This window comes from Aotus nancymaae, unplaced genomic scaffold (genome assembly GCF_030222135.1).
Source record: "Aotus nancymaae isolate 86718 unplaced genomic scaffold, 86718_ANA_hifiasm-v0.15.2.pri h1tg000007l, whole genome shotgun sequence".
Classification (NCBI taxonomy): Eukaryota; Metazoa; Chordata; class Mammalia; order Primates; family Aotidae; genus Aotus; species Aotus nancymaae.
The window spans coordinates 60,366,580-60,392,334 of NW_026988418.1; the positions used below are offsets into that span (position 1 = coordinate 60,366,580).

General features: G+C 34.7%; 1 protein-coding gene across 2 annotated transcripts in view; it reads right to left on the reverse strand.

The window, feature by feature from the left end:
• SYCP1 (synaptonemal complex protein 1) overlaps nt 1-25,755 on the reverse strand; it is a 110,664-nt gene that overhangs the window by 51,219 nt on the left and 33,690 nt on the right. For both annotated transcript variants that reach the window (XM_064371881.1, XM_064371878.1), the window contains exons 15-19: nt 19,728-19,789; nt 7,722-7,826; nt 6,666-6,769; nt 5,098-5,215; nt 4,231-4,301 (exon numbers count right to left, since the gene is read on the reverse strand). In XM_064371881.1, the coding sequence (XP_064227951.1) occupies nt 4,231-4,301; nt 5,098-5,215; nt 6,666-6,769; nt 7,722-7,826; nt 19,728-19,789 (460 nt within the window). The remainder of the gene's footprint in view (nt 1-4,230; nt 4,302-5,097; nt 5,216-6,665; nt 6,770-7,721; nt 7,827-19,727; nt 19,790-25,755) is intronic.

A 25,755-nucleotide genomic window follows, 5' to 3' on the forward strand; every position in this document is an offset into this window, starting at 1 on the left:
CTTTAGGAAGATAGACTAAGAAAAAAAAGAGAAGACCCTAGAAGAAATGGATAAATATCTAGACACATACAACCTAACAAAATTGAACCATAAAGAAATCTAAAACGTGAACAGATCAAAAACAAGTAATGAGATCAAAGCTACAATAAAAAGTCTCCCAGTAAAGAAAAATCCAGGACCTGCTAAACATTTAAAGAAGAGTTAATATCTATCCTGCACAAACTATTCCAAAAAATAAAGGAGGAGGGATTACTGCTAAACTCACTCTGTAAGGCCAGTATTAACATGATACCAAAGCCAAATAAAGACACATTAAAAAAAGGAAACTAAAAGCCAATATCCCTGATGAACACTGATGCAAAAATCATCAACAAAATACTAGCAAACCAAATTCAACAATACAGTAAAAGGATCATTAATCAGAACCAAGTGAGATTTATTCCATGAATGTAAGGATGATTCAACATATACAAATCAATCAATGTGATACATCATATCAACACGCTATAGGACAAAAACCATATGATCATTTCTATTGATGCTGAAAAGCATTTGATACAATTCAACATCCCTTCATGATAAAAACCCTCAAAGAACTGGGTACAGAAGGAACATACCTCAACATAATAAAAGCCATATATGATTGACCCACAGCTAGTATCATACTAAATGAGAAAACACTGAAGGCCTTTCCTCTAAGATCTGGAACACAACAAGGATGCCCACTTTCACCACTGTTGAATTCAACATAGTACTGTAGGTCCTAGCTAGAGCAATTAGACAAGAGGAAGAAATAAGGGGCATTCAAATTGGAAAAGAAGTCAAATTATCCTTGCTTGCAGATGATATAATCTTATACCGGCAAAAGCCTAAAGATCCCACCAAAAAACTATTAGAACTAATAAGCAAATTCAGGAAAGTTTCAGAAAAAAAAAATTAGTAGCATTTTTATATGCCAACAGCGAACAATCTGAAAAATAAATCAAGAAAGTACTCCCATTTACAATAGCTATAAATAAAATTAAACACCTAGAAATTAACCCCACCAAAGAAGTGAAAGATCTTTACAATGCAAACCCTATAAAATACTGATGAATGAAATTGAAGAGGACACAAAAGTAGAATGATATTCCCTGTTCATGGATTGGAACAATCAATATTGTTAAAATGTCCATACTACCCAAAGCAATCTACAGATTCAATGCAATCTCTATCAAAATACCAATGACATTCTTCACAAAAATAGAAGAAACAATCCAAAAATTTATATGGAACCACAAAAGACCCAGAATAGCCAAAGATATTCTGGGCAAAAAGAATAAAACTAGAGGAATCACATTACCTGATTTCAAGTTCTACCACACAGCTATAGTAACCAAAACAGCTTGGCACTAGTATAAAAACAGAAACACAAACCAATAAAACAGAACAGAAAACTGAGAAACAAATCCATATATCTGCAGTGAACTAATTTTTGACAAAGGTGCCAAGATCATACATTGGGGAAAGAATAGTTTCAATACACAGTGCTGGGAAATCTGCTGGATATCCATATGCAGAAAAATAAAATTAGACCCATATCTCTTGCCATATATAAAAATCAAATCAAAATGAATCAATTACTTCAATCTAAGCTCTCAAGCTATGAAATTACTAAAAGAAATCATCAAGGGAACTCTCCAGGACATTGGACTGGGCAAAGATTTCTTGAATAACATCCAACAAGTACAGACAACCAAAGCAAAAAACAGACAAATCAGATCACATCAAGTAAAAATCTTCTGCACAGAAAAAAAAAATCAGCAAAGTGAGGAGACAACCCACAGAATGGGAGAAAATATTTGTAAACTATCCATCTGACAAGGGATTAATACACACAATATGTAAGGGCATCAAACAACTCTACGGGAATAAATCTAATAATCCAATGGAAAAAAATGGACAAAAGATCTAAATGGGCATCTTTCAAAAGAAGACATACCAATGGCAAACAAGTATACGAAAAGGTACTGAACATCATCAATCATCAGAGAAATGCAAATCAAAACTAAAATGAGATATCATCTTACCCCAGTTAAAATGGCTTTTATGCAAAAGTCAGGCAATAAAAAATGCTGGTATGATGTGGAGAAAACCCTCATACACTGCTGGTGGGAATGTAAGTTAGTACAACCACTACGGAGAATGGGTTGGAGGCTCCTCAAAAATAGAGCTACCTTATCATCCAGCAATCCCACTCCTATGTATATACCCCAAAGAAAGGAAATCAATATATCAAAGAGATATATGCACTCTGTTAATTGCACTGTTCACAATAGCCAAGATTTGAAAGCTACTAAGTGTCCATCGGCAGATGAATGGATAATGAAAATGTGATGCATATACACCATGGAGTACTATTCAGCCATAAAGAATGAGATCTTGTTATTTACAACAGCACAGATGAAACTGGAGATCATTATGTTAACTGAAATAAGCCAGGTAGAGACAGACAAACTTTATTTGTTCACATATTTGAAGGAACTAAAATTACAGCAATTGAGTCATGAAGATAGACAGTAGAAAGGGGGTTTCCAGGAGCTGGGAAAAGTAGTGGGGTTAAGGGGAAATGGAGATGGTTAATGAGTACAAAAAATAGAAAGTGAATCATATCTAGTATTTAAGAGCACAAGGTGATTATAATCATTAATAATTTACTTGTACTTTTTTTAAAAGTAAAGGACTATAATTGGGTTGTTTGTAACACAAAGGATAAATGCTTGAGGTAATGTATACCCCATTTACTCTGATATTATTATACATTGTATCCCTGTATCAAAGTATCTTATATACCCCATACATACATATATCTACTATGTACCCACAAAAATGCTGATCACGAGGTCAGGAGTTCGAGAACAACCTGACCAACATAGTGAAACCTCGTCTCTACTAAAAAAGTACAAAAACTAGCCGGGCATGATGGTGTGCACCTGTAATCCCAGCTACTCTGGAGGCTGAGGCAGGAGAATCGCTTGAACCCGAGGAGGAGATTGCAGTGAGCCGAGATCACACCACTGCACTCCAGCCTGGGCAACAGAGCAAGACTCCATCTCAATAAAAAAAAAAAAAAAGAAAGAAAAGAAATGGTAAAATCACAAAAGACAATCAAGTTTAATTCAAAATTAAAACCTTTCATATAATAAAAATTTCTCTGAAGTTAAAGGAAAACAACAGGTTAAGGAAAATATATGCTATAAATAAGCCACACAAAAGATTAATATATTTTTAGAAGCTTAAGCAAATAACCTCAAAAAATTAGGGGGCAACAGGTATAAGCAGATAATTTTAAAAAGAAATTCTAAAATCAAACTTGAAAACTTCAAAAGCTTACCCAAAAAATAAAAATCAATATGCAAAAAATGACTTATCCTTAACTTTTAAATTATGAATAAATTAATAATACTCAATATTAATTAAAACATTTTAGGACCAGCATTTTCCTATAATATTTGTTGTATTGTATGGTTTACAATTGATACAACCTATTGGAAACTATTTAACCATCAAGCCATTGAAATCACTATTACTATGATCTAATATATTCTACACTGATTTTATCAAATTCAAAATAAGGAAAAAGTATTTATGTGCCAAAATGTTTACTAGTATTATTTATGAAAATGAAAAACCAAAAATTTAAATATCCAAAAGAAAATTTGCTAAAATAATGTCATTACATCCACTTGAATAACTGGTAGATGGGCATTAGATGACTGTGAAAACACATAGAAACATTAATAATGTTAAAAATAATATTAAATGGAAAAACCACATGTAAAATTATATATATATAATTATAAGCAATGACCAAATACATGCTTTAAAATATAGAGTGGGTATAAATACTCCATTATAATACTTCATATGATTAGAAGTAATTTTCAAAATTTCTCTTCTATATTTTATGAAATGTGATTAGTATATTTTCTTAATTAAATATTAAAGAATTAGAAAGTTTATGATGCTTTAAAATTTCTTTGTCTAATCTCACCAACTTTTAACACTAAGTATAAAATAGACATTATTATAATTTTATTTTTAAGTAGGATTCCACAACATTGATTTATGTCTAATTTTTACTTTATACAATATTCAACATCAGTTCAATTTAAATTAATGATAAAAGTTAATAGAAAAGAAATATCAAAATCTTTTGCCAGATAAAAAAGGCCAATTTGTTAGTCTTGCCTTAATTGTGTTTCTGTTTCTTCCAGATTTTCTATCTGTTTCAACATCCTTTCTTCTTGCTTTTTGCTATTCTAAAAAAAAATGTTGTTTATATAAATTATTTTGTTTTAACAAAAATAAAATTTAAACTACTATTTAAGACCTTTATCTGTTAGCATAAAATTTATTTAGTTATATATAAAGCAAAAAAAAAATGAGCTTTTCAACTTGTATAGTTCCATACTACTTTTTAATCCGTACTTTATTCTCCCAACAATCTCTATATAACAGTTAACAAAACATGTCTAATTTGGTTCCCAGTGTTAGAGTCTGTATCCTTTGTTCATATTGTCACTTCAAGTAATGTCTTCCATTCGCTGTTACCTACTGAACTCAAAATTTATCTTTAAGGACCAAAATCAATATTATATTCTCTCTGAAGCCTTTTTATCCAAAGTAGAAGTGATCCTGCGAACTCTGATAACACTTTGTCCCACTAACAACACATATGACATACTATTTTGCTTAAGTTATGTGAGAAATTACTATTTTTATTAAGTCATAAGTTCTTAAAGAGAAAGGGTGATATTTTATTTATCATTGTATCCTCCACAATCTTATATGACTTAAATACCTATTGACTAAATACTTTTTTAAAATCTTGATGCTTAAAATTAAATTTTTTCTAGGAGTAGCCTCTACGTTAATCAGAGGGAAGTCTCTGTTGCCCATTACCACCCTATAAGACCAATATGCTTATTTTTCTTCTAAAACAAAGTTTTAGCTCTAAAGCAATCAGACTTTAAAGTTCAAAGGATCTGTAGAGGTCATCTATTCTAACCTAATTTAAAGGAAACTAAGTAACCAGCACTTTCTTTTTCTACTCACATTAATATCTTCTTGCTGTTTCTTGAGTTCTAGGATCATATCACTTATTTCCTGTGCAAGCTCTTTGTTCTCTAGTGAAAGCTTGTTGCAGCATGAAGTTAATTCAGTATTCTTAAGCCTATTTTTTTTAAAAAAGTCATACCAAAATATTTACAAATGAAATGACATAATATGGAATTTAATTCAAAATAATGATAGAGGAAAGGGATGAAGGGCTTGGGGAAAAACATGAAACAAAATTGACCACTTGTTTATAATTCCTGAAGCTGCATGATAGGTTGATCATTATATTATTACCTCTAATTTATATATTTTTGAAATTTTTCTTTAGTAAATTTTCAAATATCACACAATACATTTCCTTGCATGTTCCCTGTACTCTCATCCTTCATACTTTCCACAAATTTTGAAGAGAACATTATTTTCTTCAATAATTTTTTCCTATCCATTAGACTGTCTCTTAGAAGTTATTTCAAACTTCTTATAACTTGATTAAAGTAGTACATGAGGCATGAGCTGTTTTTAATTAAAATATTTTCATTAAAATAAAACTATGTTTAACTTTTGTGCACAACACGTAACTTGCTTTTAAAAGGTCTCAAATGTTCTACCTTGGAAGAGAAATTATTGCTGTATTGGTTACATCCAGTACCAATTTTAAATGAAGCCAGAGGAGTATGTGGTTCTACACAGTGATTTCAGAAGCATCTATTATCTATTTCTACTTAATGATACTGGAAATTCATTAAAGAGGAGATTGTTTCACTAAGCCATGAAAAGTTAAAAAGCAAATATACCAAGGATAACATACATTTACACTAAAGTACAAATAACTAATCAGTCCATTCATTAAAAAGGACCTCTTTTTAGTTAATATATAAGTTTTATACATAAGTTTTATATATTAGTTAATACATAAGTTTTAGCTAGGACCTTTAAAACAATACTATTAAAAGGGTACTAGAAATAGAGAATTAGATGAAAAGGAGGGGAGAGGATGCTGCATAAACTGTTTACTTCTCATATTTAATGTTGCACTGAGATGCCACCAAAAAGGGAAAATCATGCTCACCACCATTAGACTGGCTACCTGAATTTACTTTTCTCTGAGTAATAACACAATAATAATTTCCTCCACTTTCTCTCCAAATTAAACTTACTAAATAGGTAAAGTCATCCAATTAAATATTTTATTCAGACAATGTAAGAAATGAATTTGTATTTTGATACTTTATCAACAAAAACCTATGAAATAGTTTAGCAAAACAACCAAAATAACTAGTTAGAACTGAAAACGATTATTTTTATAGGGAACTAAATACCTCTAAGAAAAGTAACGCATTGATGATCTAAAGTGGTTCTCAACTTTGGGGTGTACTCTTTTTTTATGTCAGTGATATGTACATTCCTTAGCAATGAAATTGGCACATTATTTTGATCTTAAGCATAAAATACAATTTCAAATCCATTCAAATAAATATTAAATATAATTTACTAAATTATTATTTATTACCAGAAACCTTTGGAATTGAGTGTGTAAACTATTTTTAGAAAGATGGAAAACATACTTCTCATTTTCAAGCTCAGTTTTCATATCTGTAACCTGTTTTGAATAATACTCTTCACTTGTGGTAATGGCAGTTAACTGTGTTTCCAAATCATGTACGTCTTTCTGCAAAATAAACATATATAATGATGGCAAGTGTTTTTCCAATTTTCTGATTTAAAAGGTACAGTCACTGTGTAACTAAGTCATACATTTAGCAAAAATTTGGCAGGTTATACCAAATATTTTAAACTTGAGTAGATTTAAAGTGAATAATCACTACAACGAACAATGACATATTCAATATAAGTAAATTCTATCTTGATACTATAAAGTTCAACCAGTAAAATATTTATATATTATAAAATATTCTCATCACTCTACCAAGTAATTAATTTCAATTAAAATGTTATATTATCAAAGAGAAATATATTAATTGATGAAATCAGGTAGTATCTTAAAAAACTAAAATGGTCCTATTATTAAAAAAAGACAAGATGTAATACTGTCATGGACTGGAAACATACTTTAAAATACAAATTCTTAAACTATAACATGAGCACTATAAAAAGTATTGTAAACTAAGAACCTAACTTAATGAAGGCTAAATTTCAAATATACCAATTAAGAAATACTTGGCTAGGCATAGTGGTGTGGTTCTACAATCCTAGCAACTTGAGGGGATGAGCCAGGAGGCCCAGAAGTTCAAAACAATAGTGCACAATGATTGTGCCTTTGATCACTAGTGAGACGCTGTCTCAAAAAAAATCCTGAAGACATCAAGAAATAGAACTATTATAAACCATAGCATAATGCATCATGTTGACATTTTAAATGTTGATCTTTCTCACATTATAATATTTTATAATTTTATAAAATAAAATTTATATATTTTATAATTTTATAATATAAAATATTGTCTAGATGTGTTTTAAATCAATCATAAATATATGAAATGTAATAATAAATGCTTTTGAAAGGAATTTTGTGAAGAACTCTTTCACAAAACTAATAATAATCTATAAATCTATATTATAATAACAAAATATTTAAAATAAAAATGTTTCCTTAAACAAACCTCTCTGGTTTGGAGACGACCAATTAGTTCTTGTTCTGTTTCTTTTAATTCTTCAGCAATCTTCTCAAATTGTTCCTTCTCATATAAAAGCTTTTCCTTTTCTCCCTATTTATAAACATTAACAAATCAGGAGTGCCAAACCATACACATATTCAAAGTAATCAAACCGCCCAAATAGAGCTGTAGAAAGAACTGTGAGCTTCCCCTTGGCCAAAATTCTTCAAAAAGAGATAATTAGTCAACATTAAGTAAATTCAAAGACTAAACATGATGACAGACAATTTAATGGACAGAGCCCTGGAACACAATCATTAATTCTTTAGTTACAGATGATTAATTTTAAATCATTCCTTTTGCTATCCAACATAGCATGTATTTATGAACTCATTTTTTTACTTTGTCTTCCCAATCATGACATCACAACAATTTTATAAAAGGTCTCACAATAAAAGGTTCTATATTATTAACTATAAGGACTACTAATTGTAGTTAAGGAGTTTGAATTTTATCTATAGACAATGTAGAATCATCATAAGTTTTACTGTAACAATATCATCTCTATATTTGTGATTTTAAAAGATAACACTAGCAATAGTGCAGAAGAAAGCTTAAGTAGGGTGAATCTAAAAACAAGAAAGCCAGTAATGAGACAATTGTGCAAAACAAATGCAAGATGAAAAGGGTTTATATTATGTCAAGCACTGTGGAGACAGATTGATAACAACAACCATGCTTTCATGCTTTTGAATGACATCTACATGACTAGCCTTCACTAGATGCTTAAAATATATTTTCATTCCTTCTACTACTCTATGGAAGTCAGATGTTTGTGTCTCCATTTGACAGATCAAAAAATAGAAGCAGTCTTTTAGCTTTTAGTATGCCACTATAATCTCATGCCTAGAGATCAACTCTTGCACTGAAAACCACTATAAACTCTGGACAAAATATATAAATACATATAAATATATATGTTGTGTGTGTGTGTGTGTGTGTGTGTGTGTGTGTAGACAGTGGGGGAGAGAGAGGGAAAGAAAGAAGGAGGGAGAGCGAGAGAGAGAGAGAGAAAGACATATATATAACATAAGGATTTTAACAAGTGAAAAAAAATTAACACAAATGGCTGGAAGAGGAGTGAGTTTGTCAGTTTTGGGTAGCTTTGTCCCACTGGTGAAATGTCACTGCTAAACAGTGTAGTATAGGCAGCTAAAACTACAATAGAAACCCCACCATCTCTCTTGCTGGAGGAACCTGGTAGAACAACGGAAAGGAGCCCTGGGAACCATGACCAGCTGCCAGAATATGAAGGAGAAATCATACAGAGCAAAGAACCACCGAAAGTAATCTTCTGATTCTATGTATGAATACTACACAAATTTAAAAACAACCCATGAAGCATACATTCATATACAAGTCAAAAGTAGTACATCAAAGGCTCAGAGAATTAAACTAAGATTTGAAGCACCATTCAGAGAAGGTGAAATAAAATTTATTTCTGAATCTAGCAAGCTAACTGATAGATAAAACAAAAACATTTACATTATTCAGACGAATATAATGACCTTAACAATGTTCTGAATATAATCCAAAATTACTCAACATACAAAGTACCGGTAAAATGTTAACATTCTCAAGGGAAAAGGCAACAAATATATGCTAACTTTAGTATAACCAAGATGTGAGCACTTTAACAGATGAGAACTTTAATGCAGCTAATTCAATTATACTCAATCAGGTATAGGAAATATTCTTAAAATGAATAAAAAGATAGAAAATCTAAGGAAAGAAATAGAAAATAACATGGAAACTTTAGGACTGATAAAAAATTCATGGGGTGCTTATAGGGGCACAATGGAGATTATAAGGAAAGAGACATTGAATCTGACTATCAGAACAACAGAAATGATAGTCTGAAGAACAGAGAGAAAAAATATTGGAATAAAATAAACAGCACCTCAGGAATCTGTGGAACAATCTGAAAAGATCAAATCAATGTATAATTGTAATCTTAGAAGGAGAAGACAGAAAAAATGGGGCAGAAAAATATTTAAGTGGCCGAAACTTCCCATATCTGAAAAAAGTTAAAAATTTACAGATTTGGGCCAGGTGTGGTGGCTCATGCCTGTAATCCCAGAACTTGGGGAAGCCGAGGTGGGCAGATCACGAAATCAGGGGTTCAACACCAGCCTGGCCAATACAGTGAAACCCCGTCTCTACTAAAAATACAGAAATTAGCTGGGCGTGGTGGTGGATGCCTATAATCCCAGCTACTGGGGAGGCTGAGACAGAAGAATCACTTGACCCAGGGAGGCAGAGGTTGTGGTGAGCCAAGATCACACCATTGCACTCCAGCCTGGGCAATTAGAGTGAAACTCCATCTCAAAAAAAAAAATTTACAGATTTATGAAGTGCAGTGAATCTCAAATATAATCATTCAACTTCACTTACATACTGCTGAAAAATCAAAGTTAAGGAGAAAATCTTGAAAGTATTTGAGTTTCTCATTAGAAAACACAGAGGATCAAAGACAATAAGATATCATCTTCAAGGTGCTGAAAGAAAAAAAACTGTCAACTCATGATCCTATACCTAAAAAAAAAAAAAAAAAAATCCTTCCAGAAATAAAGAGTAAATAACTAATATATTGAAAAAGAAAAACTAAGAAAATTTGTCAGCAACAGAACTGCACTACAAGAAATACTAAAGGAAGTTCTTTAGGCTGAAGGAGAACAGTATTAGAGGTAAATGTGGATCTTCAGGAAAAAAATGAAGAATATCACAACTGGTAAATATTGGAGTAAATATAAAAGATCATTTTTCCTCAAGTTATTTTTAAAAAATATATGACTATCAAAGCAAAAATTGTAACTCTGTCTTGTCAAAACGTAAATGCATGTAAGTGTAATATATGACAACTCTAGCATAAAGGACAAAGTGGGAAAAGGATATAAATCATCAAAAAGTTTCAACATTTAACATGAAGTGGCACAACATTAACTCAATATAGACAAGGTAATGGATACATGTTATAATCCCTAGAACAGCCACAAAAATAAATGCAGAGAAGTATAGATAAAATACCAGTAGATACATTAAAATGGAATACCAAGAAACGTTCAAATAACCAAAAAGGAGGCAGAAAATTTAAAAGAGAAACAAAACAAAAGGAGCAAATAGAAAACAACTTTTAAACAGTGAATTTAATCTAAGCCACATCAACACTTAAACAGGAATTTTTAAAGGTATCGATGGTCTAAATTAGCAGTGATTGTTGGAGTGCGTAAAGAAGGAAGACCCAATTATAAGCAGGCTACATATAAACACATATGTACAAATAAAGTCAAATATAGGTTGAAAGCTAGTTAAGAAACATGGAGTGGCTATAATAACATGTTAAAATAGACTTCAAAACAAAAGACTATTATCAGAAATAGAGGGCATTTAATTATAATCAAAGGGTCAATTCATCAAGAAGATATGGTAGTTATATATAAATGTGAAGCTTATAGCAGAAGTTCAAAACACATGAGGCAATCATTGATAGAATTAAAAAGATAAACAATTCCAAACTCATACTAGTTTTAACACTCTTCTCTCAATAAATAATAGAATTAAACACAAAAATTCAATAAAAATATATTTGTACAACACCATCAGCCAACTGAATCCAATTGACATTTATAAAACACTCTACCTAACAATAGCAGAATAAATATTACTTTCAGTGCACATGAAACATTCACTAAGATATATCATATCCTGATACATGAAACAAACCTTAACAAATTTTTAAAAATCAAAGTATATTTTCTGACCATAACAAAGTTAAACTAGAAAAGAATAACAAAAAACAAGAGGAAATCCTCCAACTACATGTAAACAACAGACTTCTAAATGGGATTTTAAAAAATCCTCAAGAGAAATTTAAAAATATCTTAACCTAAATGAGAACACAACATATAAAAATTTGTGAAATGCAGCTGAAAAGGTGACTAGAGGAAATTTATAGCATGCAAATTCTTATAGAAAAGAAAGGTCTCAAAACAGTCTAAACTTTCATCTTAGGAATCTAGAAAGAGAGCAAAATAACCTCAAAGCAGCAGAAGGAAGGAAACAATAAAGATATGAGCAGAAAACAATGAGATTGAAAACAGAAAAACAATAGAAAGAATCAATGAAATAAAAACTAATTATTTGAAAAGATCGATAAAATAAAGAAACTTCTATCAAGACTTACAAAAAAGGGGCCAGGCATGGTGGCTCATGCCTGTAATCCCAGCACTTTGGGAGGTCAAGCAGGTACATCACTTGAGGTTAGGAGTTCAATACCAGCCTGGCCAACATGGTGAAACCCCATCTCTACTAAAAAATACAAAAAATTAATAGGGTGTGGTGATGCATGCCTGCAATCCCAGCTACTCAGGAGGCTGAAACAGGAGAATCACTTGAACCGGGAGGTGGAGGTTGCAGTGAACCGAGATTGTGTCACTGAACTCCAGCTTGGGTGACAGAATGAGACTCCATCTCAAAAAAAAAAAAAAAAGACAAAAAAGAGAAATGACACAAGAACCAATATCGGTAATAAAAATAAAGTAATCCTACAGACCCTACAGATATTAAAAAGGATAACAAGGAATGCTACAAAAAACTCTATGCACAGAAATTTGACAACTTGGATGAAATGGACTAATCCCTTTAAAACCAAAAACTACCAAAATCATTCAAGATTAAACAGGTAACCTGCACAGTTCTTTAACAATAAAAAACATTAAATCCATAGTGAAGACCTTGCCAAAAAGAAATCTCTAGGCCCAGGTGGTTTCACTAGATAATTCTACCAAATACTTAAAGAAGAAATCACACCAATTCTACACAATCTCTTCCAGAAAACAGAAAAGAAACAAAAGCTTCTGTGGATCCTAAAACAACTCTATCTTGGAAGCTAATCTACCATGTTAGCTTCTGCTTAACCCCTGTTCCAGAAAGCCCTCTGAGATTTCCAGTTTATCTGTTGTTCCTTGTGTACAAGAAGGTACTTCCCGTAAATCTTACCCTTAGGGCATATTCCTATGTATTTCCTCTGAAGCACATGTGACCATCCTCTAAGGTGTATAATCCTTGGGTCTGGGAGATAATGATGCAGGGATTCACCATCTTGTCTTGCCCTCACTTGAGACACATATGGCTTCTGTTTGTAAGTCCCTATTAAATGTTTCCAAGAAACTGGATTTGTCAGCCTCTTCCTTCCACCTCTAAGCTTCTTTGAACTTTGGGATAGGTTTGCAAATACCTGCTTCTGTGAAACAGCTTCCCAGTTCATTTTACAAAGCCAGCATTACTTTGTCTCCAAAACTTCTCACAGATAACACAAGAAAAGAAATCTACAGGCCAATATCTCTTATAAACTCAAATATAAAAATCCTCAGCAAAATATTAACAAATAAAATTTAGTAATATAGAAAAAAAGTACATTACGCAACACCAAGTGGGGTTTTTCCTGGAAATGCAAGGCTCGTTCAATCTTTGTAACTCAACGAATATACCATATTAATGATCTAAAGAAGAAAACCACATGATCATATAAATTGACACAGAAAAAGCATTCAACAAAATTCAACATCCATTTATAATAAAAACTTTCAGTGAACTAGAAATATAAGACAACTTTCTACAAAAAACCTGCAAGTAACATCATAACTTAATGTGAAACATTGAATGTTTTTCTTTTAGGATCAGTGTACAAGCTCACCACTGCTATTCAGCATACTGGAAGTCTGAGCCAGTGCAGTAAAGCAAGAAAAAGAAATCAAATACCTATTTGGTGGTTATTTAAAATATCTGCAAAAAGGGAAATACTTAGGTATAAACCTAATATAATATTTACAGTACTGTATGCTGAAAACTGCAAAATGTTAATGAAATAAATTATTATAAAGAAGATCTATATAAATAGAAACAATACTATGTTAATGTACTAGAAGACTCAACATAATAATGATGTCAGTTCAACCCAAATTAATCTATGTATTTCATACAATTCTACTAAAAATTTCAGCAAGGATTTTTTAGGTATAGAAAAGTTAATTCTAAAATTTATACAGAAATGTAAAGGAACTAGAATAGCTGAAATAATTTTGAAAATCAATGGAGGAATCATATTACCCAATTCTAAGACTTAGTATTAAATCTACAGTAATCAAGACACTGCAGTATTGGCAAATGGATAGACAAATACACCAAAGAAATAGAAGAGAGTTCAGAAATAGATCCATTCACAAACATGGTCAATTGATTTTTTAAATAAATGTGCAAAAGCAATTCAATGGAGAAAGGAGAGTATTTTTAACAAATGGTAATATCATCCTACATCAATCCAAAATATTTAAATCTTAAATATCTCTCAAAACCATCCAGTTTTTCTCACTACTAGTACCACCTCCCAGACTAAGACACCATCGTCTCTCCTCTGGCTACTGTGATTATCTGTCTACACTTAACTGTTCTACCTTAATATACTATTCTCCCTCAGGCCAAATGTGCTTTTTGAAATGCAAATCTGATCAAGTCAGTCCCTGCTAATGTGTCCCATTTCTCTTAGGATAAATACAAAATTCCTTTGATATGATTTACAAGGCCATGAATTGTAAGGCTCCCGTCAGCAGTGGCATCTTTCACTTCATCATGTACTCACCATACTCCCTTCCATGAAAAAAAATCTTAGCATGCTTCCTCTATCTGATATGCTATATTTTTTCTCCAGATTTCAGTTCAATCCTTACTTCTTCAAAAAAAAGCCTCTCCTAACTTAAGTAGTTCAAATTTTTTGGCCTCATGATACTATGAACTAATCCTTTATTGCCCTTAACACCATTGTAATGTTACATTTCAATGAGTGATTGAATTTAAGTGTGACTATTTGATGGCTATAGTTCCATGAAGACAGTGTATGCATCCATTTGCTCCCTACTGTATCCCCAGAGTTTTAGCATAATTAAAACTCAACAAATGTTTGTTTTTGTTTTTGAGACAGAGCCCACTCTGTTGCCAGGCTGGAGTGCAGGGGTTCGATCTCTGCTCACTGCAACCTCTGCCTCTTGGGCTCAAGCCATTCTTGTGTCTCAGTCTCCTGAATAGCTGGGACTACAGGCATGCACCACCATGCCCAGATAATTTTTGTATTTTTAGTAGAGACGGGCCTCACACCCTTGTCTACACAGTCCCAGTACAGGGTTCCTGACCTGTGGTCAGTAAAGAATGTCACTTTCTAACACACCAGGAGTTCCAAGTATATCTTGGGACCTTAAGAGGAGAGGATCACCCAATTCAGAGGTATTTGAGGATACAAATCCATGGCTGGGCTTGGCTTTAAAAGTTCTTATCTGAGATTCCTTGTGGAAGAGAGTTCCATCAAAGCCAATCTAGAAGTCCTATGTAGAAATAGTTATTCTTGCTGCCCTTTATGGAAATAATCAGGCCAAGTATAAGAATAAAGTCTATTTTGCAAACAACTCAGTCCTATCATGATTTGTTGTTGTTGTTGTTTTTAACAAAAATGATGACTAGAGAGAGAGAAATTATGTTTCAAAACTTATCATACATTTGTCATTACATTCTAAACTCATTCGTTGTTTTTAAGTTTTTGCCTACACTTTAGACTAACCCTGCTTGTTCCTGTGAACCAACCAGCATTCTCCAGATGTAGCTCAGAAGGAACAAAAGGGATGGCTAATGTAAAAATCTGGATAAATATTCTAGTTCTGAGCAATTATCCTGCAAATCCGAACAAGTGATGGGAATAAATAGGGTGCCCATCACCCAAAGGTTTCTTTTTTGGGAAAGTAAGACCAAGGGAGCTATCCAAAGCCAAGCACCATAAACCCAAATCTTACCAAGCATAATGATAGTATTGTACCAGAGTGAGCACAGAAAGTCAACACCAAGACAAAAGTATGCCAAATTGCAGGGTCTTTATTGCCGGCAGTCACGAAGGACTCAACGTCTCTCCAACCCATGGCCCCGAAAGGAGGGTGTCAAGACCTTTTATGCCCATAAACCACCTGCTGGGCAGGGGTGGGGGTGAGGAGCTTTGGACATTCTGAGGGCCAATGGACTTTGGACATTCTGTAAACCACCTCCTGGGTGGGGGTGAGGGTGAGGGGCTTCAGACATTCCGAGGGCCAGGGGACTTTGGACATTCCGATTGTTACTTAAGTGGTTCACAGAAGTCAAGACAAGCATTAGTTTACACATTGCCTGGATATCGTAGAAATTACAGACCTTAGTTACTTATTACAAGTCGCAGGGGCCAAGTCGGCATGGGTTTGGACTGCTTGCCTGTTACATCAGGGTTACAGAGAGCAGTTTCAACAGAAAGCCGAGGTACGGTTGAGGTATGCAGTTTTATGGGGCTTTTACCATGTCACAATAGCCACTATTTATCTGGGTATGTCACAGAACATCCTTTCTCTCCCTTGTTGGAGGAATATCAATTCCACAGCGTCACCTCAGCATTCAGCTTATGATAAGGAGTCCATGCAACACCCCTGAGACACATTTTGGTCCCAAACTCAATTCCAAGCTTTGGGTCAAAGCACTAGGAAAGAAAACTGGATCCAGAGGCAGACAATAATGGAAGTTAAAAGGCACCGTACAGGTGAGAGTGGCTGATTCCTGCCAATTAAGCCAAGCTTCCCATTTTATGGATAAAGTCCACGCTAGTATCTGTGGCATAAATGAGGTCTAGGGAATTCAAAGGCTACTGACAGCAGGGGAGATATAGCATATGTAAATAAAAGCAGATACTTCCACCCTCTAGGCCCCCCATTAACATGAGTGAAAGCTGCTTAAACACCAATGGGTGGCACCCTGTCATGGCTACCAGGACTCAGGGATGCAAGGGCAGAGGAAAGAAAAAAGAATGCCTCACCTTCCCTCCTTCACATACGCCAGGTATTTGCCAGGAAGAGAAAGGAACCAGGGATGCCTGCTCTCCTGTTTGTAGATGAGTAGCCATTCATTTTCAGTCTGTACCCCTTTCAAATGCATCCTGAACCCCTGGGACTCCTTTGAAAAAAACACCTTCTTTTTTCCTTTTTCCTCCTCTGCCTCTCTTCACTGATAGGTAATTATGTCTCTCTACTACAGGAGGCTCCCCTCATAAGCATCCTCCAAACTGAGAAGAGTTAATTTCTCAAACCTTAAACTGATTGGCTTCGAATTGGGCTCAGTGGGAGGCAACCCAGAAGCCTGACTTGCCAGCAAAAGAGTAAAAGTTTTCCTTACCAGTCGGGCTTTTGGCCCCCCTTTCCCTGTGCAAACTGGTAAAAGGCCTTGGGATTTTTGAGCTGTCCCCTGTCTTCAAGTTGTTTATATTATTTGAATATGTGTTGATAGCACACTAAGATCAAATTTGCATGTTATGTAGCTGATTGTAAATTTGGTAATTTTGGGCCAGGCGCGGTGGCTCACGCCTGTAATCCCATCACTTTGGGAGGCCGAGGCGGGTGGATCACGAGGTCAAGAGATCGAGACCATCCTGGTCAACATGGTGAAACCCCGTCTCTACTAAAAACACAAAAAATTAGGTGGGCATGGTGGCGCGTGCCTGTAATCCCAGTTACTCAGGAGGCTGAGGCAGGAGACTTGCCTGAAGCCAGGAGGCGGAGGTTGTGGTGAGCCGAGATCGCGCCATTGCACTCCAGCCTGGGTAACAAGAGTGAAACTCCGTCTCAAAAAAAAAAAAAAATTGGTAATTTTGGATGTTGTAACCTTTGATACCTCTGAATAATTAAGATGCAATTTTGAATATGTTTAATGTGTCAATATGTATCAGTATGAAATGTAATCACATTACGTACTGATACATATTTTCTAATAACCCTGTTTGTGTCTTCTCACCTTCAGGCCATCGAACTCCAAATGGTCATGCAACCAGAGCCTCAGACATTGGCCCCTTTTGCCAGGAACCCTTAGATAGGTCTCTGAGGGAGATGTGACTTCCATCTCCCAAAACAGCACCCCCTGTCAGCAGGAAAATTGATCTTCGTCATTATCTTTATCCTTATTCTAATGGCAATTAGATGTACTTCTTTAGAGTGGGAAATGAGACAGCCAAGTAAAAAGGTCTCCCCAGAGAACCTCCGACCAGCCTGTGTACTGGGAGGACAGGGTGGGGCCTTGGGAACTTCATGCCATTTGCAGGAGGAAGGAGTCTGGCCCGTCTCTTTCCTGTATGGTAGCCAGGGATTCAATCTGCGAGGCAGAAAGCTTTCTAGCAGGACTCTCACTTCGCTTAGAGTCCCTGTTTCCCTTTTTTCACTTTTCACCAAATAAAGCATGCCCTACTCACCCTTCAAAATGTCTGCAAGCCTAATCTTTCCTGGTCATGTGACAAGAACCTAGTTTTTTCCTACAACAATAAAAAAACCTCCAAACCAGTCCTTGTTCATGCAGAAGTGAAATGTTATATAAAAGACAATCCTTTCATATTCATTCAACAAATATTTATAAAGTGTTATAAAGTGTCACTTTCTGTGCTAAGTACTAGAGTTACAGCGTAAACATGACAAAGGCTCCTAACCCTTATTGGAGAATACATTCATTCCACTATTTATTTATTGAACACCTACTATGTGCCAGATGCTATGCTAAGTAAGGAGGAGTCTAAAGGGTGAATAAAGCCTTTACTAATAATACCAAAAATAAATGAATTTTATTTGTAATAAGTGTTATAAGGAAAAATTCAGGGTGCTATGGAAATAAGCCATACAAAGACTTAAACCCAGCCTGGAGTGTCAAGAGAGGTTTCATAAAGCAATGACATTTAAGCTAAGACCTGTATAAGTATGCATTAATAAATCCGAAGGCACTGAAAACATTATTATTAGTTACAAAGAGTTTGTGCCAGAGCAATTTAATGAAGAAAAGATAAGTATTTTAAAATAATGCTTCCCAAGAGACAGAAGAACTAGGAGCTGAAAAATCAGGTAGAGATGTGATAGGTAAATACAAAATCAAGTATCAGTCATCATAAACAATATTATCCTCTACATCAGGAGCCAGAAAACTCCAGTATGCAAGACAAATTCAGCCTGCAGTCTCTTTTCCTAGACCCTTGAGCTAGTAATGGTTTATATAGTTTTACAAGGTTCTTAAAAATAAAAGAAAGAAGGCAGAGGAGGCAAAAGCAGAGGAGAAGGAAAGAAGAGAGACCATATATGACCCACGAAACGTAAAATCTTAACTATCTAGTCCTCTACAGAAAGTTTGCTGACTCATATTTTATACACTGTACTCAATTAAAATATAATGAAATTTCATTCTACATTTTCACTAAACATGATTCTACCTGAGCATTATACATAGGTACTGAATATGTATCATACATCTTTTTCAAAATTGCATCTTTATTGTTCAAAAGTATCAAAGGGTACAACATCCAAAATTACCAAATTTACAATCAGCTACATAATATGCAAATTTGATCTTAATGTGCTATCAACACATATTCAAATAATATAAACAACTTGATGAAGACAGTCAACAAGGTACATAAAAATTAGTATAAAAAATAATGGTGACTCATGCCTGTAATCCCAGCACTTTGGGAGGTCAAGGCGGGTGGATCATGAGGTCAGGAGATCGAGACCATCCTGGCTAACACAGTGAAACTCTGTCTCTACTTAAAATACAAAAAATTAGCCAGGTATGGTGGCAGGCACCTGTAGTCCCAGCTACTTGAGAGGCTGACGCAGGAGAATCGCTTGAACCCAGGAGGCGGAGGTTGTAGTGAACCAAGATGGCGCCACTGCACTCCAGCCTGGGCAACAGAGTGAGACTCCATCTCAATAATAATAATAATAATAATGCAGTTTTACTTAAAACCAAATATATTTTTTATGTTTTAGCTGAAAAAAATAGTACATAACATCTATAGTACGAGAGTCTAAATCAAGGGATTCAATTGAAAAGTAATTGCTATATATTAATAGGAAAGACTATACTTACCAAGATTTTTTTTAATTCTTCAAGTTCTACTTCTTTAGTCTTTGTAAGCTTAATCATCTCTTCTAAAATAAGCAAAATAAATAAATAAATACATGTATTACAAAGTTGGATTAAAAGAATAGGAAAAGAGACAGAAGGAACAAGCACAATACTATGCAAAATTGAAAAATCAGGAGAGATAAATGCAACTAGAGCAATGTAAAGCATAGAGAAAGTCCAGATCTAACTATTCAAAGACAATAAAAGATAAATATTAATCATAATGTTTCTATAAATACCATAGTCAAATAACCCAAAGTTCATAAAGCAAAACAAGCAATAAATCTATATAAAATATATTTGAAATGAGGTCAGAATGTACATTTACGTTCAACTCATCCATATCTAAACATCTAGCCTCTTAATAGTCACTCCAAACTTAAAAGAAGTGATCCTCTTTTCTCAAGCTAACTCTGAGCATTGTACTTTGGATTAACATTACCACCTCCTCTGAGACTTTAGCTTCTATACTACCATTATACACAGATTCTATGTAGAGGAATCTTGAATTTCCCCTATCTCATCTAAACATTCTATTTGAATATAATCAATATCTGACTTTTCAAGCTGCTTTCAAATTTCTTACTCTGTTTTGCCAACAAATTCCTATTTGTTACCTACACATTTCTTTTTGAACTCCATGTAAAACTAATGCCTATCACCATAATAATAAAATTATCATCTTAAAGATCACCAATAACCATTTTGTGATAGAATTCTCAAGTCTTCATCACTGTGGAGTATTTGATACTGTTAACTTCTCCCTGTTTTTCCCTCTTTGATTGTCAAGACCTTGCACTATTCATACTTCCTGTTTTCTCTCTAACTCCTCTTCTTGTTTTCTTTGCTAACAGCCTTTTCTTGACATCCTAAAAAACAAAGCTTTCCAATGTTTTTCTTTCTACACTTCCAGGAGTTCAACATTATCCTAATAAATTAAAAAATCTTTCCAGCCCAAGCCTCCCACATTTTTCAACTTTCTTATATTTTTAAGCTGCCCACAACAAGTTAAACCAAAGAAGAAACTGCCTACAGAGTTCCCTAAAATGTCCAGCTGTCAGCTAAAAATTTATTTTCTCTGAAATATTATCCTTCCTCACTGTTAAGGATCATTATTAATTACTGGAGATAAAATAGACTTACTGAAAATTTCTCAGACTCTGTACATTTTTAAAAATACATGTAATAATTGTCCACAGTCTTTAAGGAAAATTAACAAAACATAAAATGTCAATATAGAATCCAAAAGAAAAATCTGTCATATACATAGCTTATTTAACCAGAAAGTGTTATTACAGGTAAAAACACCTAATTTTTAAAAACTCAAAAATTGACTAAAGACAGTGGACTGAGCATGTCTCTCTATTCTCTCTCACCTCAATCTTATAAAATTAAAAAAATATATACAAGAACAACATTAACAAAATAAGAGACTATCATTAACAAACCAGAAACTTAAGGAATCATTAGGGAAAAAAAAACTCACATTAATTCAATGAAGGCTATGTGGAACAACAAGACCAGGTGACCATCCTCCTACCACAAAGCCCACCTCAAGATAAAGTAAGAACCCTAGGAATTTGAGTGGCATATGAGGTAGTGTTCCAAATAGATTATTATTCCTAAGTGAGATAAACATCCTCTATAGCAGAAAGCAAGCCACCATGCCCACCTTTCCCCACAGCAACTCCCATTCACTTCCATAATCAGAAGAATTAGATTATAATTCACATGTGGGAAAAGACGGATACTTATACTTAGATGTGTCAACAATCAGGTACTAACAATTTGTGAAGAAAAGCAAAACAATGAAAAAGAAAGCTCAAAATTAAACTATGAAAAAAACTAAAACCCAAAGAAAAAGAGTTAATAGAGTAAACAGAAACAGATATTTTACTAAGTATAATGTTCCAACAGGAAACCAAATCCCTGAAATAGATTACCTAGAACTCTCAGAAATTTAAAATTTGACAACTGAGATTTTTTAAATAGTAAAACAGACATATTTAAAGATTGAATTAGCAAGGGAGAAACAAATTACATATATATATATAGAGAGAGAGAGAGAGAGAAAGAGAGAGAGAGAGAGAGAGAGAGAGAGAGAGAGATCTCCCAATTCAGGAAAAAGAACAAAGAAGTAGAAAATGTAAGACAAAAGTTTAAAAACAAGAGAGGCTTCAAGATGGCTGACTAGAGGCATTTGCCCACTTACCTCCTCCACAAAGAACTAAATTAGTGAGTAGATAATTACACTTCAAATAGATCCTCTAAGAAAAAACGCTGGAATTCAACAAAGATGTGTCAAGAAACACCTAAGGCAAGGAAGGAGAGGGACGCTAGGCAGCCTGCTCAGGATGGGCTGAGAGCCTGTAAAGGCTCCCCAAGGCAGGGAAAGGGTAAATGAGAAAGCCTCAGCCATCCACATTCCTTCTGCAATCCCAGCCGTTGTAGACTCCTTTAGGACCTGAGATTAACATAGGTAGCTGCCTATAGATCTCACAAAGGCATTGCTCCAGAGAGGGAGTTCTGGGTCCCACCCACCATTTAAGTCCTAAGCAGTGCCATTTTGAGAGCCCAGCTCCCAGGAGACTACATCCTGCTCTGGGGCCCAACAGCCCCTGCATCTTCGTATCCCTGGAACCCCACTAACATCCCCTACCAATACCCACTGCTGACTACTGCCACCAAGACTGAAGTGGACCCCACTGGCAGCAACCCTGCCCCCTACCAACAGCAGGACTGCAGCACATCTTCTCGTGCCCCAGGGAAAGGCTACGCCTCCTGCAGCTGCTACTACTGGCTGCTGCTGGAGCCAAAGCATAAGAAAACACCATCAACCCCATGTCACCCCAGCGGCAGGGCCATCACACATTTGCACACACCCCAAGGACAAGCTAACCTACTCACAGCCACAGCGACTGCCACTGCTGGCTACCGGGTGAAGCCAGAGCCACTAGCAGCAACCTCATTGCCCCCAGCAGCGGGGGCACATGCCCTAAGTACAGGCTCAAAGACAGCTAATAATACCTGGGGCTGAAAGCACATGCTCCTCAGAAACCTGCCTACAGCTGCTGGCACCAACAGCAATCCCATCCTCCCTGGCATCAGGGCCCCAGCACATTTGTGATAAGCTCCCCCAGCTTACCACAACTGCTGCAGCAACCACCTGAGTGCTCCACCAGGGACCTAGGGATCACCCACCCCTGCCCACCAGAGCCAGCACCCATAAACACAACTGGGGATCCTGAAGATAGGCCCACCAGGACTATCCCTGCTCCCTCAAGTGCCTGAGTACACTTGTCCAAGAGCCTAGGGATCAGACTGCCCCATGCACCACCATTAGCACCTGAGCACTCCTCCTGGGAGCCTGCTGAAGGGTCAACGAGGCCTGCCACTACCACCACAGCAGGCACTCACCCACATGTGCTGTCTGCAGGCCTGGGGCCTGGCCCGCAGGTCCACTGCAGCCAACATATTGCATCATTTTTATTTCCTTCATAGCACTTATCCCTATTTATAATTAAATACTTATTTGTGATTATTTGTTTTGTATGTCTCCCCAAGTAGAGTGCAAACCTCATGAGAACAAAGACCATGTCTGGTACATTCCTCATTATGTATCCAAGACTATCGAGACCATCCTGGTCAACAAGGTGAAACCCCGTCTCTACTAAAGAAATACAAAAATTAGCTGGGCACGGTGGCGCACACCTGTAGTTCCAGGTACTCGGGAGGCTGAGACAGGAGAATTGCTTGAACCCAGGAGACGGAGGTTGCGGTGAGCCGAGATCGCGCCATTGCACTCCAGCCTGGGTAACAAGAGCCAAACTCCGTCTCATTAAAAAAAAAAAAAAAAAAAACAGATCTGGTGAGAACTCTATCCTAAGACTAAATAAGGTATAAATATCTAAGCCTTAGTTCAATAGTTATTATATATGTAATAATCAAAGCAGAAGCAATAGAACATACTAGGAAGGGAATCTGTTATATAATCAAATTGAAAGCAAAGATGAATACAGATATGGAAAAATGAGTACAAGAATAAGACACATTTAGAGCAATATTAGACTGAATTGAAGATAGGCAACGCATGAAGCAGCAAAAAAAAAAAAAAAAAAAAAAAAACTGTAACAAGTTAAGAAACTGGGAAAAAAATTACTGCCAAAGGTTTCCTGTTGCAGTTGGCTTTAACTCACTTGGTATGCAGTACTCTCACTCTTTAAATGAACAATGAAAAGATACCTGATATCTAAATAGTTTGCACTTAGGCAATGAGATGGCTCTAAAATTTGCCACATAGAAAATCAGATTTGTATTTTTAAAGAAACACTCTAGCAGCAATGTAGAAAATGAGCAAAAGAGACTGCTATCCTGGAAACAAAAGGACTGATTCTCAAGCTATTGTAACTATAATAGCACTGGTCAAAGATGTCTGACCTAAAAGATATAAGGAGTAGAGCAGGCTATATCTAAGCAATACATAGGTTAAAAGTGTTTTGAGGATTGAGACTACTGAGGAAATCATGGAAGACTACTTTAACCAAGATGTAAGCCTAAGAAAATACCATCAAGGAAGAATGTAAAGTGTAGCCAGAAAACAAAGAAGAATGAGAGCTGCTGGGGTAAGAAAAAAGATTATTAAAGAAAGGCAAAGCAAACAGAAGGTTAGTTAAATATAGCAAGGGATGAATAAAGAATAGGACAAATGGGAGTAATCTGAAGCACGGTTTGATGATTAATTTTACAAATACAATTTTTATACCACTATGTTCTTTACATGCATCCTGAAACTCTAAAACCAAGAAAGAGAAAATGAAAACTTGAACTATTCTAGGACTGTGGAAATCAAGAAAAGGAAAAGATTCAAATGATAGTTAAGAGTTAGAAACTTTTAAGCTAGTTATATTTTTATGAGTTATGTGTTAAGGAGCACCGGATAACCAATTAGCAGTGAAGCATAAGGGAAAAAGAAAAGTACAGAATATCCTTCAAGATTTCTGGTTTTGAGACTATGTTGTCAGCCAAAGAAGTTGAGTACCTATTTCATTGTTAATGCTACTCTCCTACACATGATGCTTCCTACACTCCTTCATCCTCTATGACTATCCGAAGCCTTAAAATCTACTGTTAAATTTAAATCTACCTTTTCCATAAAGCTTTTTCCAACTATGCAGTACCCATTGTTATCTTAGGCTTCCTCTTGGTATCAGTATTAACACACCTCCACAATAAGAAATCTATAAGTATTCACCCCAAATATATAAGTATGTATAAAATACAAATACATATTTATATTTACATAAATGCATAACCGATGTTATACATTGTTTATAAATATAAATTTATAAAATATAAATATGTATTATATTATTCATTTTTAAACATATTTAAAACATAAAAATAAATAAAAATAGAAATTCTAATATTTTATTCCCTTTTCCTAATGGAAATTTTGCTCACCCCCTCATTTTGGACACCGTTACCCTAAGAGTTTTATGTATTCAAGCTTTCTCCAACAATAATCAGAGATTTCTCAAAAGGATGGTATTTTACTTCTATACATTCCTACAACATGTAAGGCAATACTAAAAAACACACAAGGTTCTATTTCACAATTCTAGAATACTTTTTTCAAATTTGTCATAATATATTACTCTACTATGAGAAAATCACATGATACAATTGCATATTTAACATGACAAAATAGCAGCTACTTAATTTCAATATTAGACTGAATTGTTACAAATAAATATCCATTAAAGACATTTTAAGAAACAAAATTGTGCCTTAGTCTAAGACATTCAATTAAACAATTCTAAAGAAAGTAAGTATAGGTATATATAATGATCTAAAACAGCACTTTATGCTCCGAAGAAGGAATAAAAAATGGAATGGTTTATATTATAACCATTCTAATTTAAAGTAATGCCAAGAAGATAAAATTACTTGCATTTGACAGTGCAATTTTAGATGATAAAGGGCTAATCTA